Below are 16758 nucleotides of genomic sequence, written 5' to 3'. Positions count from 1 at the left end.
CCGGCAGTTACTGCACAACTCCAAGTCTCCAACCTTTTTTTATTTGTCTATTTTGCTTATTAGTTATTTACATCACACAAGATATCGTCCTTTATTTATTACTACTATATATCAAAACTATATATATATATACAATATGATAAGCGGTTCATATGTGGCATTAGGTCAAATGGTAAAATGTTCCCAATATATCAAAAACCCACTTCAGTTTGATTGGATCATATTCACTAAGACGATTCCGTCTATATATATATAATATAAATCGATCTATTGCGTATTTATAAAAATTGTTCTTTATTAATCTTTTGCATAATTACCTTATGAACTTGATGAGAGTTAAATTCATAATTTATTAATTTCGTGGTTACCATTATGCAAAGCCGTCTCAAATTATTTTAAAGCCATGTGCAAAATTGTTAAATTAATATTATATTTATATTTTATTTTCAAAAAAACATTAGAGCATGTTTATAGGGTGTTTATAGGGAAATCAGTTTAGGGTGTTCTTAGAGTATAAATATTGTGAAAATAATGTAAGATCAGTAGTTAAGAACTTTTGTTAAAAGTTAGTTATTGGGAGAACATGTTTAAGATCTTAATATTTAATAATATAATATTTTTATAGAAATTTAAGAATGTTTAATAAATACATAGATTAATGTTTAATAAAAAGTTTAAGAATGTTTAATACTATTTAATAATATAATGTTTATTAATATTCTTAAACATATTACAATTATAAACATTTATAAAATAACATTTTAATTGCAAACTTATAAAACTTCTACTAAAATTCAAAATACAAAACATATTACTTAAATAAAACAAAAAAAAACATTGTAAAAACATTGTAAAAAAAACAAAAAAACAAACAAACATATTACTTAATTAATTAAACAAGACAAACATTTTATTTAATTAATACATAGATTAATGTCCAAATTTATTCCATATATTCTCAACCAATCTAAGAGAGACACGTCACACAAGATCAGGCTCAAGAACAGTTCTAGAATAAGATCAATGAACCTGATCTTAAGTCCACTATTCAATTATTTTCATTTTTAAAGGGCCTAAGAACACCTCATCTGATATACCTATAAACATGGCCTTAGGGCTGCTGTAGGGTTGATGATATACATATTTAAAAGCATTCTTTTTTTTTTTGTCTAAAAAAACAACTTGCGGTCTTATTTGAATGCACTAATTCATTGCACATGCTAAATACCTATATATATATATATATTTATAGTTGAATTCCTATATATATTTTCAGTTATCAACTTTTGAGGATGTAGTCCCGCGACTTATGTTCTCTTCCGATTTCTTTGTTGATTTTGAGAGCTCTTCTATTGATTCTAATGTTGTAATTTGTGTTTCCCGAATATCGGGCTTAAGCTTCCAGAGATATCTTTGTTTTCCGCCGGCTTTAGGATTTCAAAAATGCATTCCATTCGTGTATTTCATCCTGTATTATGTAATGAAAATCTTTCAGTGAAAAAAAAAAAAAAAAAAAACTGGAAATTCACAATTCAAGAATTAAAGCAGGAATGGAACTGTAAACCCACCCAACCCAAGGATGAACAATAGAAATATTTTCTATTATTGTTAAGACATATATGTTAGCTGGATCTGGACTACTGATGTGTCTTTTTTTTTAAATGTCTAATATTATCCCATAGACAAGACACGTAAGTAAAATATATGAAGATAAATGGATTTACAATTAAGTATATCTCTCAACGTCGAAAAGATTTACACGCATGTACATTAATGGATTACTACGTAAATCTCACTCAATATATCACCCCCATCAAATTATATAATGTGAGTCTATAGATCCACTCGAAACCACAATCTCAAATATGTTTTTTCTTTTCTTTTTCTTTTAGAAGAATAAAATAAACTTTCAGATTTATAGTAGACCTAAAGGAACGAACTTTGGCCATTAAAAGAAGACGAATCGTGTATTATGTATATATGAAAGAAGAAAAAAGAATGAGAAGAGTAAAACAGAGGAATATATATTCATATAGTATATGTTCTTAAGTCTTTCTCCAGCAATCCAGCTCCCATTGTCTGGTTTGGTGGCGCCGTCCTTGATACTTGTCATTACGAGTGTAAGACACGTAAGAATTCAGACCTGTTTCTATCACATAACTAATCATTTGTTCCTCATCTGATATATCCTCTTGTTCGGGTCCACCCAAAGCCGTTGGCTCTGGCTGTCGTTTTTTTCTTATTTACCTAACCTTTCGGCTAAATGTGACGTCATCTCAGTAACTCGTTGACCCTAGTCCAAAGAAAAATCCAACAAAATAAACATATGACAAGGTAAACACAAAATTCGAGGAGAATATGGATATATAAAATACTAAGAAAATGCTAATATGAATGAGGTACCAAAAATAGAAAAGGCAAAGAGCTAGCACTCGATTTTGGAGTCAGTTTCACATGCATGCCTAATTTGTCTACTGCGCAAGGGAGAGAGAGCCTTTTGTTCAAATCCCACGACCAATCTACCCACAAACCCTTTCACACCATTCACTTTTTTCGACATATAAATGTCCCTCGATCCCTAATTTTCCTTTTCTCTAATCATAATAATGTCTCTAGCTAAGTCTCATTATGAATATATATATATACACACATATATATATATATATATAACTATATATACCTAATCTTTGCATTCAAACCATATTTAAGGACTTGTTTGTGAATGTCCTATACGACTGTCCCATGTAGAACGAATTCGTCTTTTGTTTTTCTTTCTATTTTGGTTTAATTTATTACTCATTTTGGATATATATATCACAAAGCAACAAATCATATGTACGCATGCCCTTTTTTCTCCAAAAAAGAATGATTTATAATATGTTACGTATATATTGGTTTTACAATAGGTTAGATCATTTCATGAAATAGCACATGTGTTTTTCATATATTTACAAATTATCAAAAGCTTTTTGAATTGTACTTGTATCATTTTAATCCTCTATAAACATGTGTATTGATCAACTATATATACATGGATGGATGGTCACAATCATGCGGGTGTAATTGCCACTCTTCACTAATTATAGTTAGCGCTAACGTTAATTAGTGGGTTTAATAACTTATAACTATTATTTAGTCAAATAGTTACTGATGTACTAACAATCTACCTTTTGACCTTTTTCCACTATCAGAGGTCAACATACGTGCTCCTGAACCTAACTTGAAATTTTCATCTGACGAAGTCTTTTATCCACTAACAAAAAAAAACAAAAAAAGAAACTGTAGAAGATAGTGATGCCATTGTAAACTAGTCGATGAATCCATCCTAACTATTGGCTGGCCGGTTCAATCCCTCCGATATATTTTTTATTTTTTATTTTAACTGAAATATTTACGAGATCTAATAATTAGATTAACAAATGAAATGCTTAAAGCACGAGAACAAAAGTAATTGACACATTAGACGCACGGTTTTTTTTTGGAGGCTGTCACTTTACCGTCCACGAATTAAAAGGTTGTCAATATTACTCACGCCAATATCTTGAGGATACATTTGGTCCAAAGACTCCAAAGTCTAGATGCCTTTTTATCTGTTGTAGAATTTGAGGGAACATATTATGATCCCTAGAGATATTAATTCCATATTTTCAAAACAATATTGCAAAAATATCTCAATTCGGTTGAGTTATAGAAAAAAAAAAACACCTGGCTCGTACGTAAAGAATTATGACCCACAAGAAAAAAATTGAACTACATAATAGTCTACCAACAAATATATAAGTCTGTCATGCATGTTCATTCGATTTTCGTATAAATGATTTGTTTGCATACCACTCTAATTGGTTAATTTACAAATTTATTGGGAAATGTTAGTTTATATGGGTCCATACTCATTAAAAATGTAGATCATGAACTTAATCTGATAAAATCATTACAATCTGATGTGATCTACCGACCTTTCACTTTCTTTTTTTATTTTCTTCATACTGTAGTCCACTTTTATTGACTGCTCATCAAACCGCCAACATATAATTATATATACTGTACTATAATATTATGGCCGCACACTCCTCGTTCCATTGGTCACTTCGAAAATTTGCACATAACTAAATTATAGTAGTATTATACTAGAGGACCAGACTGACTTTAATTTACCTATACAATGAATTGGTCGTCGAGGAAAAATGGTTCTCACAGTTGATATATAATCTGATGCTTTTACAGTCTTGTTGATTTCTTACTATGTAAACGTAACGATGCATAAAACTAACTACAAATGTTGGGGACTTTGTATTTTCCCCAACTGCAGCAACTAGCAGTGTTTAAGAGATCGATTGAAAGGTTAAATATTTGTTTTTTTCTCGGTGATAAAGATAAATGAATTAAATGAGAAAAGAAAGTTTCCCGAAAAAGAAAGTAATAGATTTGCTTTGGCTGAAAGAGTTAGCTTAGGATCTTGTCTTAGATTCTATCCTAACTGAACTTTGACAACGACCTGTATCTAGAAACAACCGTCAATGTGTCTTTCTTTTATTTACAAATTTTATAATCTAAAAGAAACATGACTTTTAATTTTATTTTCGAGACTGATATAGCATCATGATATATGACAAAACCAAGTTTTCCCCAAGCTCAGCAATTGTTTGTTTTGGGCTAACTCCGGTTCTGACTTTGTTTTGGTGATTGTTACTAGTTTCAATTTTTTTTTTTCGACTTTGCTTTCATGTTTTGCAGTTTTGTGTGTGATTGATTACCTTTTTTTTTTTTACATATTACGTGAGTGTGTAGTGTATCCATTGAGTATTAACTTCAGAATTACAAATAATGGGTAATTAAGTTCGCGCAATCTGAGGTTTATATTCTGTTGTACCTTATTAAAAAATAAAAATAGTCACCACTTGTAACCATTTTTGTGCTTATATTGTATATAAACTGTACATATAATTCGCTCATGCTTTTCTCCAATAGTCTCACATAAATATATTTGAACCCTGAAAGATATCATATCCACCAATGAATTATTACCAGCTGATATTGGTGACTCAATAATTATTAGAAAACAATAAGTCATAATTAGGGATACTCATAACCTAGGTATAATATTAATCATCGTTTTTTTTTTAACCTCGTAGGCATTGATTTCAAATTTGTCTTTATTTGATAATGTTCGGATATGTTTTTTTTGTTGGGTGGGAATGTTCGGATTTGTTTTCTGTTTATGAAAGTATCGCAATTATATCTGTAATCTTCGAAACCTAATGTTTATTTCTTTTAGAACACGTCGAGTCATTGGTACCAAATTCGAGTTTCCGTTACAAATGGAAGATTTATCCTTAAATATTAAAGTACTAACGAAGGTCATCTGTTAAGGTTGATAGAGAAATTAAAGAATTGCGTTCATAATGATTAACGAAGGTTTTAATAAATATACTTAGCCGCAATTAAGGATGAACGGACGGTGGATTAAGATCGACCACTAATTCTCCCAGTGACCCCTACGACCTCCTCTACTTGTCTCCCTATTCCACATCCTATTTGGTAACCATAAAGTCAAGATCTCCCATTAGCCTTCCATTTATATATAATTTGAATTATCATTTCATTATCTAAATACCACTATGTAGATACTTAGTACGTCAAAAGATGTTAAAATGTACAAAACAATTTTTAGCTTTGGTGTTTAGAGGGATCAGAAGTGAAGAGAAAGCATATCAATATCTTGTTTGGGGCGGTTTAGTGGACTGCTCATAAAAATCTTGGGATTTCATTTTAATTTGGCGACATTGCGTCTCTATCACAATATGTATCAAATAATAGTTCCATACTATTATAATAATAATTATTAACTTACTTTAATTATTTAGATTATTCTACTTTTAGAAATTTTAAACCTTTAATTCACATTATTATTTTATCGTTTGTTTTTGTATCATGCTGATGAGTAAAATCAACGACAACATAAAACCGAGTAAGACCTTACAAATCCGATACTCCTTTTTTTTTCTTTTTCTTATATATCCTTCTATCATTTATTTGTGTACCGTACAAATATATAGTTTTTGAATGTATATAAATTTGAGAGGAGCTTATAATCAAATGAACAACGTTATAATACAGTATATGGTTATTTATTACTTACCAGATAAAGTCTTAACCATCTGTTTAACTATAGATTATACACTTACATATTGTTAACTCTATTTAATGATTAAAAAACGAAATTACGGGGTTTTACTAGTATGTTGTAAGATGTACTCGTGTACGATTAGATTATGGTCTTTTTATAAAGCTTAATTAATAGTTAACATAAAGTTTCGACACGATAAAATTAACGTCAATCAAATATACAATATAATGCCTAGAGTGATATATATATGTACCTCAAAATTTGATTTAAAATCATATAATTTGGGACCCCAAAACAAATATTTTGAATCATTCAGTTGATTGATAAGTGGAATTTAACAGTTATCCAGAAACCAGAAAATGGATTAAACAAAAGGATGAGAACCAAAAAAAAAAAATGTAATGATGAGAGAAGCAAAAACTTCTAGAGGTTTGAATGGTAACAGAGAGGCCTGATGATGGCATGTCGACCCACACCCCCCAAGTTGTCTCTATGATCCTATTGCTTCCCTCATACTTATTCATCTTTTTTTTCATACATTAATTTAATTCATAGTTTTCTTTTTGTCTTTCTTTTAGGTTCCTTTACAGCTTAATTATTTAAAAATTATAACTTTTCAAAAAATTAATTAGCTTTTACTCATAATAAGATAATACTTTGATGGCTCTTCTTGGACAAGGGACAAAATTTTGATTTAATTTACTAAAATACTTTATAACTAGTTTAAGGTATTACTATATATATTTATGGAATGGACGTAAGAAGACAGTATTTTCTAACTATCTCAGTTATTATTATTTTTGCTTAATAAACATTATGTGCTTAGAGTTAACAGCACTATGCATCAGAAAAAGCTTCAAAAAATATATAAAATAGTTTATAATATATTTTTAAGATGTCACGAAAAATAGTGAAAGAAAAGAATTCACTTGTACTAATTTGTTTAGACATATTTAAAAATGGATCATGTCTAAAGTAGGATTGTAACACTTTGGGGACTTACAGACGACGATATTTGATTTGTACAATCAACTATGAAGTATGAACTATCAACATACGTTTTTGATTTAAGTCCGACCCGACCCGATCCGCATAAGCACGTTTCAGTCTTATTGGGCTTTATCAATAAGTTTTACAGATGGCCTTAGGCCCTTTATTAAACCAATACAAAAGAAGAAAACCCCTTAGTACTGAAACAATGAATCCAAACAATGAGGAAACAATACAAGAACAACTCAGTTTTTTTTTTTGTTTGTTTTAAAGAACTCCAATCAAATGGTGTTGGGAGGGAGTGAGAGTCAATAAAATTGCTTGAGACAATCCATGAGAACATCAGTGTGTTTAGGCTTGCCAGCAGAAACTCGAACATAACCTTTCAGCTCTTGACTGTTGTAATGACGAACCATCACACCCATTTTGGCCAAATCCTCTTTCAGCTTCTTGGCGTCCATTCCAGATGTAACCTCACAGAGAATGAAATTCGAATGGCTCGGATAAGGATTCAAGAAAGGGACTTCTTTTAACAGCTTGAAAAGTCTCTCTCTTTCCCGCACCAACGCATCTCTCACATCTTCTAAGTACTTCCCGTTTGAGAGTGCTGCTAATGCAGCTACTTCCCCTGCAACAGATACATTGTATGGTTGCTTTGCTCTCCACAGGTACTCGATTATGCTCAATGGAAACGCTCCATATCCAACTCGAAGCCCGGCTAAACCTGAAATATCATCATAAGGAACTCTTTACATGCAGACTATCATAAATATTGTTTAGATTTTATCATTCACTTGTGATATAAACCAAATTTTACCAGCTCGTTTGCTAAACGTGCGGAGAACAATTAGGTTTTCATACTCCTTCACCCATTTCATCCTTGATTCAAGTCCTGAGAATTCAATGTAAGCTTCATCAAGAACAACAAGTATTGGCATCTTTAGAATCTTCAGCAGATCGTCCTCGCTGATGACACTGTACAAAACGAAACATTGGATTAATCAAAGTATTTCCTTTATATTTAGAATAGACATTAGAGTGCTGTATTACCTCCCATCTGGATTGTTAGGAGAAGTTAGGAATATACATTTGGGCTTTTCTAGTTCTACAACTTCAGCGATGCGGTCAACATTCAAGCTGAAATCAGGGTTCCTTGGAACTGTGAAGCAAACAAAGACCAACATGTCTAAGACTTTTGCATATACAAAGAAAGAGATAAGGAAAATCCAAGAGAGTGAAACATGTAAAATCATAAATCTTTCACCTTTAATAACACCTGCTCCATTCACAGCAGCATCAAACACATACATTGAGAAAGTTGGAGGACAGTCAATAATCTTCTCCCCAGGATCCAACACACATCTGCAAAACATAGTTTAAAAAGGGGTTTTCGTGGGGAAGAAACTCAATCTACTGGAAAAAAATCAAATCATCAAGCCAAACCTCATGATCAAATCAATTAGTTCGTCAGCACCACAGCCTACAAGTATGTATTCAGACTCAAGACCAGAGTCTTGAGCGAGTGCATCACGAAGTCTACGACTTTGTGGATCAGGATATACATAAGGGAATTTCATATTGCCTAGTGCTTCAAAAACCTACACAGAGCTTCTGAAACCTGAAGTCAGAGGACAACTAACTAAAAGGATTAACCTTTTTTTCCAATCATCAACATATATATCAATGAGTGAAAAGAAAGATATAAACTTGCCTCTGGAGGAGGACCATATGGGTTCTCATTTGCATCTAGCTTAACAATATCCTCAGGCTTTCTTCCTAATTGAGCAGACAATACCTAATTACAAACAAACAGAAGATAAATCCAATCATCTAAACAAGTCAACCCTCAGGGCAATCCAATCCAATCCAATCATTACCTCAAAGGGCAAAATTGGTTGATAAGCAGACAATTGCTTCAAATGTGGACGGATAAAAGAGTCTCCTCCCATGGTAATGTTCTTGGGTTCGTCTACAGCTGCACTTGACGACTGAACACAATAAACCCTATTGACGCTATTCCTCAAAGCTCGTGACTTTCGAAGATTTGACTCTGAAGAATGAATAGAGAATGATGGAGCTCCCTGAACATTGATCACACCCATCAGTTTCTTTCTTGTCTGCGCATAATATCAAAGGTGGAATCAGTTCAATCTAGTCACATCCAATTACTAGGGATTAATAATCGATGTCAAGAGTCACAAGACATGTAAGTACCTGAAAGTGTAGCAAATGGCTTCAATGAGCGAAACCCTAAGAACAACGAGAAGGGGGCGTAGCGAAAGACTCAGACTTGTGAGAGAGTGAGATTAGTCCAAAGCTACAATTTTTCGACGACCCACTTGCGATTTCAGGACAAAGTTGGGATTTTTATAATCTGAGTCTAATTGGTTTTGTTTTGCCTGAGTGACTGAAAGAAAAAAATCCCGTACCGATTTAGGGGTTTATCCGGAATCGAAACCGTAACCCGGTTCTGAAGATTTCGGGTCGATTGGGATTGGGATTGGGATTGGGATTGGGATTGGGATTGGGAGAGTTAGGTGGGTAAGTAAGAGAGTCGTGACAATATACTTCTTCACCTTATAGAAAAAGTTAACAAGTCTTCCAAGTAACTGTTTAAAGTCTACACTTTTTGAAGGTCATCTACCTAATCTCTCTTCCAATCTTTCCAATGATTCCGGAGATACCTATATTAGTTTTGAATCTAGTTCGGTTTAATTGGTTTATCTTACTAAAAATTGGTTTAATCGGTCATCAAACTTTTGATTCATTGCATTGGATAGAATCATTCTTGTAGTTAATTTGATAATTTAAAACATGTGTTCTTTGAAAATCTTTTAACTAGTTGTATAAGAATTATAGGCAGGGCTGGTTCATGGGATGAGCCAAGTGAGTAAGTGTGTACAAGACTTTTTGACAATTTTGAAAACCCTTTTTGATTCATAATAAGTATTACTCCATTACATAAAGACTCATTTTAGTATGATAAAAAAGATCCCCAAAAGTTTTTAGTATGATAAAAGTCATTTTAGAGGGTACAAATCTTTCCTATCACACATTTTAAAAAGTGATATCAAATAATCACAGAAGTGGAATGTTTCAAAAACAGAACTTTAAAAGTTTTTGGGCGGTAATATGATAAAATAACTTTTACCTTCGTTTCTTTGAATATATACAAGATTCCTAGCGTTACTATTTGCACACTAATATTTTGACTCTCTTTCATTTTTCACCTTATAAAAACATACATATTCAAATTAAACCCCACGCATCAGGCAAATAAATTATAAATCAAGACGAGAGTAACCCAAAAAAGACTACAGAGTCCAGAATGTGTTATTAAAAATTTAGGACCCTAAATTTTAGTAATTGTTGTAAACCACCCTCAAAACTACAAATAAAGCATTTTTCAGATAGTTACAAATTTTCTCCACAAAAGCCCCATAAATTACGAAGTCTACAATATAACCCCACCAATTAATCATCACGGTGGAGATCGATGATCACCGTGGATGAGTTTTCACCGACGATCTATGAGACGAACTCCTCAAAACAATAAGCTTCTTCAAAACCCTCATCAACACCAACACGTCCAGATTCTTCCTCTTCTTGTTCTTCTTCGGTGTACTCTTCGTTAACTTCATCCCCATCCCGCACCCCACGGCAACGGCGGAGCTCTCATCGGACAAGAAAGAAGTTTTCTTCTCTCCTCCACCATCCCCACCGGATACAATCCTCAGACTCTGGCTCCTCGGAGGCAAATCTTCATTGAGATCTTCCCATAACATATCCATTTTATCCTCTGCTCTGCTGTCCTCGCTCCAACGTCTTCTCATCTCAACGTAAGAGAAGCTCTTTGCCTGATCGTGGTTGTAATCACCCTCTTTTCCGATGAGTAGTCTCGGGAAACCAAAGTCGTAATCTTTCCGGCGGGAGGAGTTAACCGGCGAGTGTTTCCATAGAGGAGGTGAATCGAGACCGGAATGGTGAGAAGAAGCAAGAGATGGGAAGCTAAATTCTTCAGAAGACACACTGCTCAGAGCCATTTCTTCTAAAGATCAAGAAACTAAAAGATTATTTAAAAAGAAGAAAGAAGTGAGGACCAAAGAGAGAAACACACACACAGTTTGTGTTTTTCTTTGGTGATGTTGGATTCGTTTACTCTGTTTTTTTTTTCTTTCTCTCTTTGTTCTGCTTCAACTGCTACAACAAGTTCTCTTTTTAATTTTTTTTTTTTTTTTTTGTCTTGAGGAATTTAGAAGTTGCAGAAGAAGATTTTGGTTTTATTCGAAAGAAATCTTTAATTATGGTTACAAATTAAAATATTTGTCTCTTTTGGGGTTCTTATTTTTACGATATTTATAGGTGGTTTTATTTTTTAATAAGTCAACTTTACTTTTCTTGTTTAGGTGTTTTATAGTTTTTTTTATAGGTCAAAGGTGATTTATAGTTTTATTTGTAAATTGTAATGCAAATCAGATTAGCTTTGATCAGTTTTTTAACAGAGAACAACAGCAGTTATTATTATCTGAAAGTTGAAACTTTCAAGTTAGAGATTTTGTGCAATTATATACTTTTAAACAAAATTGGATTTGGATTAGCTATAAGATAAGAGAAATGTATAAAAAAGAGTTGATGAGAGTGACAGAACGCAGTTTCAATTTTGACATCTCATCTACCGGTGGGGTGATTGATTGATTTGAGGAAAGATGAACATAGAAGGTTGTCACCATCTGTTATCATCAATGTTATAACTCCACCTCATCAGATAACATAACACTAATTCTTCTACGATTTGACTAATTAAACCAACCAACGAAGAAAAAATAGACAGTCAAACAAACCAACAAACAAAAGAACATTGCAAATCTTGAATTGAAAAACCTTTTAGTCATTATATGTTTGTAAGAACAATTTTAAGCAAAACCCATTTCTGTTTCTAAAAAAATTTTAACGTCACAACAGGGTTTACGCGTGGATGTGTGCTAATGGCGTGTGCTTAATAAACTCACAGCATATTTACCAACATTTGGAGAAGATGATAATGATCTCGTCTTCGTTGCTCCTCTTTCCTTCCTCGATCTTCTTGAACCATTTGTATTTGTTAGACAGAACCATGGTCCATGCTCATCGTAGGTCGAGATAAGGAAAAAAAAGAAAATAAAAGGTTGATGCTCTGGTTTGCAGTTATCGCAGTGGACCAGAAAGCATAGTGAAAAGCTTTTTAAGGTGCCCGGAGAGATTCTTGACGTCTAAGTGGAATGCCTTCTTCTTCATCAGTATGCTTGCTTATACGCAACGGTAGTATTACCGATGAACCTGCAGTAACATAGTGAATAAAAGTCAGTTGCAAACTCTCAGAATCTTCAGAGCCAGAGGGATACAAACACTTGGTGTTAGGAATGTATGATTACAACAGATATCAATCCTTTTGTCAATCACAAATGACTATGTTTACCAAATTCTAGCTAGGAGTGTGTACATACATCTCTAAGAGCACAGATGCATAAGAAGTGCCATAAATGAAATAAAGGAACTCACCCTCGACCATGTCCTTCGTTCTGTGGAGAAGAAAGGTGCCTGAAAGTATTGTAACAAATCCACACATTTCTGTGACAATTTGAGTACCATTTTGTCGATCCCAGTCCTGTTCACAAAACCAGGTGATTTGAATCATGTACTGAAGCAAACACACTTATACAATCATGTATACATTTTGTGGGAGAAGAAGCTACCTTAAACATGATGACACTGGCCAAAATAGTTAGAGATGTGAACATAACGTAGTATATAGGAGATACTATAGCTGTATTGAATGTATCAAGAGCCTGCAAGTGAAAAGCAATACAAATAGTAAGTCTTTTAGTAACAAAGGTAGACAACTAAGTACCCACGTTGAATTCTACAAATCGTAAATAGTTACCTTGTTTAAGTAGTTCAGTTGGGTAATCACACAGGTAAGTACGACCAAGGTGAATATCCATGTTTGAGGATAAAATAATTGATTTGTTCCTGAAAATGTCAGCTTTAGTGCTATTCCAAGTGCTTTAACGCTCATTACCTGTTCACATGTTTGACAATATCATTTTGGAAAAGTGAATCAAGATTCCTTTTTAGGGATACATTTAGGGATACATTAGGATCACAAACTGAAAAAAGAAGAAAGAAAAATACCGATAATGATCCCACAAGCGAACAGATACCGATGTAAACCATTACGTTTGTTTGCCCATATTGGGGCACAAAACGGAAAATGAGAAATACAGCAGCCCCAATTACCAGACTCGCATAGAACATGAATGCTGCAATAAACTAGACGAAGTTAGAAAATTGAATGGAAGGAGAAAAAGAATCGTGAGATGGTTCAAAATTACCATCTCCCCATAAAGTCAAGTAACAAAGTTTTATGAAGCAACGCACCTGGTTCTGTTGCAAGATTCCAAACTTCAAGCACAGAATCAATTTCACGTTCTTGAGGAGCATGTAGGACAATTGTCGTGGAACCAACAACACATAAAGCACAGCCAAGAATTCCAAAGATGTGTAGTTTCTCTCGTAGTATAATATGAGCTAAGACAGCACTGAGATCCAAATAACAAAAGTGTATGAGAAAGAAAGAAAAAAATCACAGATTTACTCAGCACATAGAAAACCTGATAGAAGAGTCACTCTCTTGCCTGATAATGATACTGACAGCACCTAGAGGAGTAACAAGAATAGCTGGCGCAAATGCATAAGCAGCAAAATTGGCAATTTCACCAAGTAACACTGAAAGTAGCAGAAACCAATGAGAGGTAAATAAACCAACAATATAGTAACCACTAAGAAGAAGATTGAAAAATCCAACACAAAGGAAGCAAATAAGACTCACTCGTTGTCATGCCGATCCACCAAAGAGGCTCGTAAAGATAAGAATACCCACCAACACCTACAAGCATCAGATTTTTATCATATACTCCTGTATGAGAAAGCAAACCTAAAGGAACAACATTTACACGCCACAATGTAATCACTACAAGTACAAGGTAATACAAGTCTTGAGACAAATGTGGCTATTAAGTTCCCTTAAAAGTTCAACAGAAACACAAATCTCCAATATGTTATACAACCTCAGAATAACTTAGCTAAAACTGAATCCTGATAAGGTCAATCACAATTAGAGATCCCAATTCCACATTAGCTGCTATGTGAGTTGAACACACTCTAAATCCACAATTACAGCACCAAAATTGAAAACCCTCGAAACCACATTAGATTTATAATGTACCTGCCCTAGTGCCAGTGGAGGCAGCTTTCTTAAGACCTTTCTTCTTAACAATGAAACTAGCTCCAATGAATAAACTAGAAGACAAGGCCAAAACCAAACCCTTGATGTTATCAGAGGACATCCCTTTATAAGAATCTCGCCAGCTTCCACCACCTGATTCCCCCATTCCAAAAAAGAAACCTTTTTTATAATCAACCCAGATGAGAAAACCCCTAAATCCTGACAGATCGGGACTTCAGATGTTGGCAGATCGAATCAGCAGAGAGAAATCGCCTCTTCTCTTCTCTTCTCCCCTAATTACTAATTCCTACTTCTTTCTTCCCACCCCTACGACGAAATCAGAGTAGGGTTTGCGTACAGGAAAGAAACGAGATTTGAAATCGGCGATTGAGGGAAGGAGAAGATCTCGTTAAAGAAGGGTGAAAAAGAAGATTTGAGGACCAAAAAAGAAACGGTGAGAGAGTTTATGACTGACCCCTACGGTCACTTTCCGGCGCCACCACCATGCTCCTTCTTTTTTCACTTAATATAATTATTTAATTTATTTATATTATATATATATATATTAATTCTTTAAAGATAAATCTAAATAATAATATTATAATAGCTTATATTTAAAAGATATATCTAAATTATAAAATAAATATTAGTTTTGCTTATATTTTTTTTCATCTGATAATATTATAAAACTTGAAAAATACATCTGAATTACAATTTATGCCGGCGAAAAACAAAGATATCCCCAAAGTTTACTATTCAAACAAAGGAAACTAATTTCGCGAACAACAAGAAATTATCGAAAACCAAACTTGCAGAAAAGGAAATTCTCTGGAAGCTAAGCCTTATCGAAAGGAGACAAAGAAAGTTAGAAATGTAAAACAGATAATATCAAGACCAAAATCGAAAGAGGACGACTCCTAAACCTAAATGCAAAAGTAACTAAGTAAACCTTAAAAAATGATAGAACCAAAAGAATAGTGAAGCCTCTTCTTCTAAAATACTTGCAAATGCGATTTATCATGAATGTCCACTGCCAACTCGTAGATAACATCTACCTCCTCCTATCATAATAAGAATTAATCTTTAAAAAAACAAGAATAACATAACCCAACAAATAAAGAGTACTTATAGAGCCTCAAACACATTTCCAGATTTCTAGATGCGACAACGATGATTGATACATTGTATAAAAAAATACAATAATCATAATTTCCTCGCATTTATTAGATAGATATATATTATATGGGTATGCATAATTGTTGATGTATGTATTTGTAAGTTGTAATATCCAACGAACCAATGAACAGACTATACTTTTAAGTCTATTGCAAGAAGAATTTGGTAAGTGCGCGGTGCGCCCCATTGTTGATTAATATTAACACTTCCAAGGTGAGTTACAAAAGAGCTGGGCTTAAGAGTATTCATTAATCTGTAGAAAGAGAGGTGAACAAAACAAAATAAAAAACCCTTAGCCCGACTCAAATGTATAGGACAAGAGTGCAATATATATAGTCCATAGAATAAGGTTCCTGTTTTCAAATAGGTCAGAATGTAGATTAGTTGTTTACAAAAATACAGTATTTAAAAGGTTTACCATTACAGATTTTTAATATATGGGAAAATATGAAAAAAACATAACTGATGTAATATTTGCAAGAAAAAAATATGAATTTTTTCTTTTTTTTTATAGAAATTTCAAGTTATGTTATAGGTGATAAAAACTACGTGAACTATCCTGAGTTTTCAATTTTCCACTTATCATGGGACGATTTTTAATGACGTTAACGCAATCGTAAATACCTTTCTAACTACAATCTTATGAAAAAGTATTATTTTTATCATTGCTATAATCATAGCAAGACCTTTCTCTTTAGATATCTTAACCTTATATTCAAATCTTTGCTTTCTCAGTTTCAAGTTTTTGTTATGATTAGAAATTTCGAAAAAAAAAGGGGTTAACAGTGTTTCCAATAATGTTAACGTCGTTGACAATCGTAACAACGATAGGTGTAGGAAATTGGAAAATCGAGATAGTTCATGTATTTTTCGTCAACAATAATATAGTGTGAGTATTTTTCTGACAACAAAAAAAAGTTCGTGTTTTTCTTTTCTAGCAAATATTAAAGAAGTTATGTTTTTTTTTTATCAATTTTAACTTTTAATGTATATATACAATTTTGAAGTACATTTTGTGTTATACCCTTGAAATTTAATTTATTTAAAAACTTATTTACATAATTGATCCCCAAAAAATTGCACAAAAAAATAATAAGTAAAATACTATGGAAATCAGAATCGATTCTCTTCATAATATAAAAAAATCGAAAAAATAAATTACTTTTCCTAAAATATCTTTACTAAATTGATTTCTATTTCC

The 16758-nt window shown here is 32.8% G+C and overlaps 3 protein-coding genes across 6 annotated transcripts; all 3 read right to left on the bottom strand.

Annotated features, from left to right (window-relative positions):
* Positions 1–7253: 7253 nt before the first annotated feature.
* On the bottom strand, positions 7254–9467 carry LOC104751035 (histidinol-phosphate aminotransferase 1, chloroplastic). Of its 4 annotated transcripts, none has more exons than XM_010472906.3 (8): positions 9332–9467; positions 8995–9234; positions 8829–8912; positions 8561–8715; positions 8382–8479; positions 8168–8276; positions 7935–8092; positions 7254–7841 (listed from the first exon to the last, which is right to left on the bottom strand). In XM_010472906.3, the coding sequence occupies exons 2-8, from the start codon at positions 9217–9219 to the stop codon at positions 7426–7428; spliced, it is 1245 nt and encodes a 414-aa protein (XP_010471208.1). In that variant the 5' UTR covers positions 9220–9234; positions 9332–9467; the 3' UTR covers positions 7254–7425. The 4 variants fall into 4 exon arrangements, with proteins under 4 accessions (XP_010471208.1, XP_019093065.1, XP_087346197.1 ...); XM_019237520.2 differs by having other exon boundaries at positions 8995–9198; XM_087490071.1 differs by lacking the exons at positions 8995–9234; positions 9332–9467 and having other exon boundaries at positions 8561–8735.
* Positions 9468–10417: 950 nt separating this feature from the next.
* On the bottom strand, positions 10418–11875 carry LOC104751034 (uncharacterized). The gene has a single exon (XM_010472905.3). The coding sequence runs from the start codon at positions 11158–11160 to the stop codon at positions 10618–10620; it is 543 nt and encodes a 180-aa protein (XP_010471207.2). The 5' UTR covers positions 11161–11875; the 3' UTR covers positions 10418–10617.
* A 90-nt stretch (positions 11876–11965) lies between these two features.
* LOC104751033 (putative magnesium transporter NIPA4) lies at positions 11966–14915 on the bottom strand. Its single transcript, XM_010472904.3, has 9 exons — positions 14382–14915; positions 13986–14042; positions 13792–13882; positions 13535–13695; positions 13289–13416; positions 13038–13175; positions 12850–12942; positions 12656–12761; positions 11966–12433 (listed from the first exon to the last, which is right to left on the bottom strand). The coding sequence occupies exons 1-9, from the start codon at positions 14545–14547 to the stop codon at positions 12339–12341; spliced, it is 1035 nt and encodes a 344-aa protein (XP_010471206.1). The 5' UTR covers positions 14548–14915; the 3' UTR covers positions 11966–12338.
* Positions 14916–16758: the final 1843 nt, after the last annotated feature.

This window comes from Camelina sativa, chromosome 16 (genome assembly GCF_030686135.1).
Source record: "Camelina sativa cultivar CO46 ecotype springtype chromosome 16, ASM3068613v1".
Lineage (NCBI taxonomy): Eukaryota > Viridiplantae > Streptophyta > Magnoliopsida > Brassicales > Brassicaceae > Camelina > Camelina sativa.
Note: the sequence above shows the minus strand (reverse complement) of the source record. Positions and strands in the feature narration are given on the sequence as shown.

What these genes read in the sequence shown, in the direction of transcription:
- LOC104751035 (XM_010472906.3), bottom strand. Translation starts at nt 9,219, where the DNA reads ATGGGTGTGATCAATGTTCAGGGAGCTCCATCATTCTCTATTCATTCT. An exon ending in AACCAATTTTGCCCTTTGAG is followed by an intron (nt 8,913 to 8,994) that starts GTAATGATTGGA and finishes GTTTGTAATTAG; the next exon opens with GTATTGTCTGCTCAATTAGG. An exon ending in CTAATTGATTTGATCATGAG is followed by an intron (nt 8,480 to 8,560) that starts GTTTGGCTTGAT and finishes TATGTTTTGCAG; the next exon opens with ATGTGTGTTGGATCCTGGGG.
- LOC104751034 (XM_010472905.3), bottom strand. Translation starts at nt 11,160, where the DNA reads ATGGCTCTGAGCAGTGTGTCTTCTGAAGAATTTAGCTTCCCATCTCTT.
- LOC104751033 (XM_010472904.3), bottom strand. Translation starts at nt 14,547, where the DNA reads ATGGGGGAATCAGGTGGTGGAAGCTGGCGAGATTCTTATAAAGGGATG. An exon ending in GCTGTCAGTATCATTATCAG is followed by an intron (nt 13,696 to 13,791) that starts GCAAGAGAGTGA and finishes TTTGGATCTCAG; the next exon opens with TGCTGTCTTAGCTCATATTA. An exon ending in AACTGAACTACTTAAACAAG is followed by an intron (nt 12,943 to 13,037) that starts GTAACTATTTAC and finishes TTTCACTTGCAG; the next exon opens with GCTCTTGATACATTCAATAC.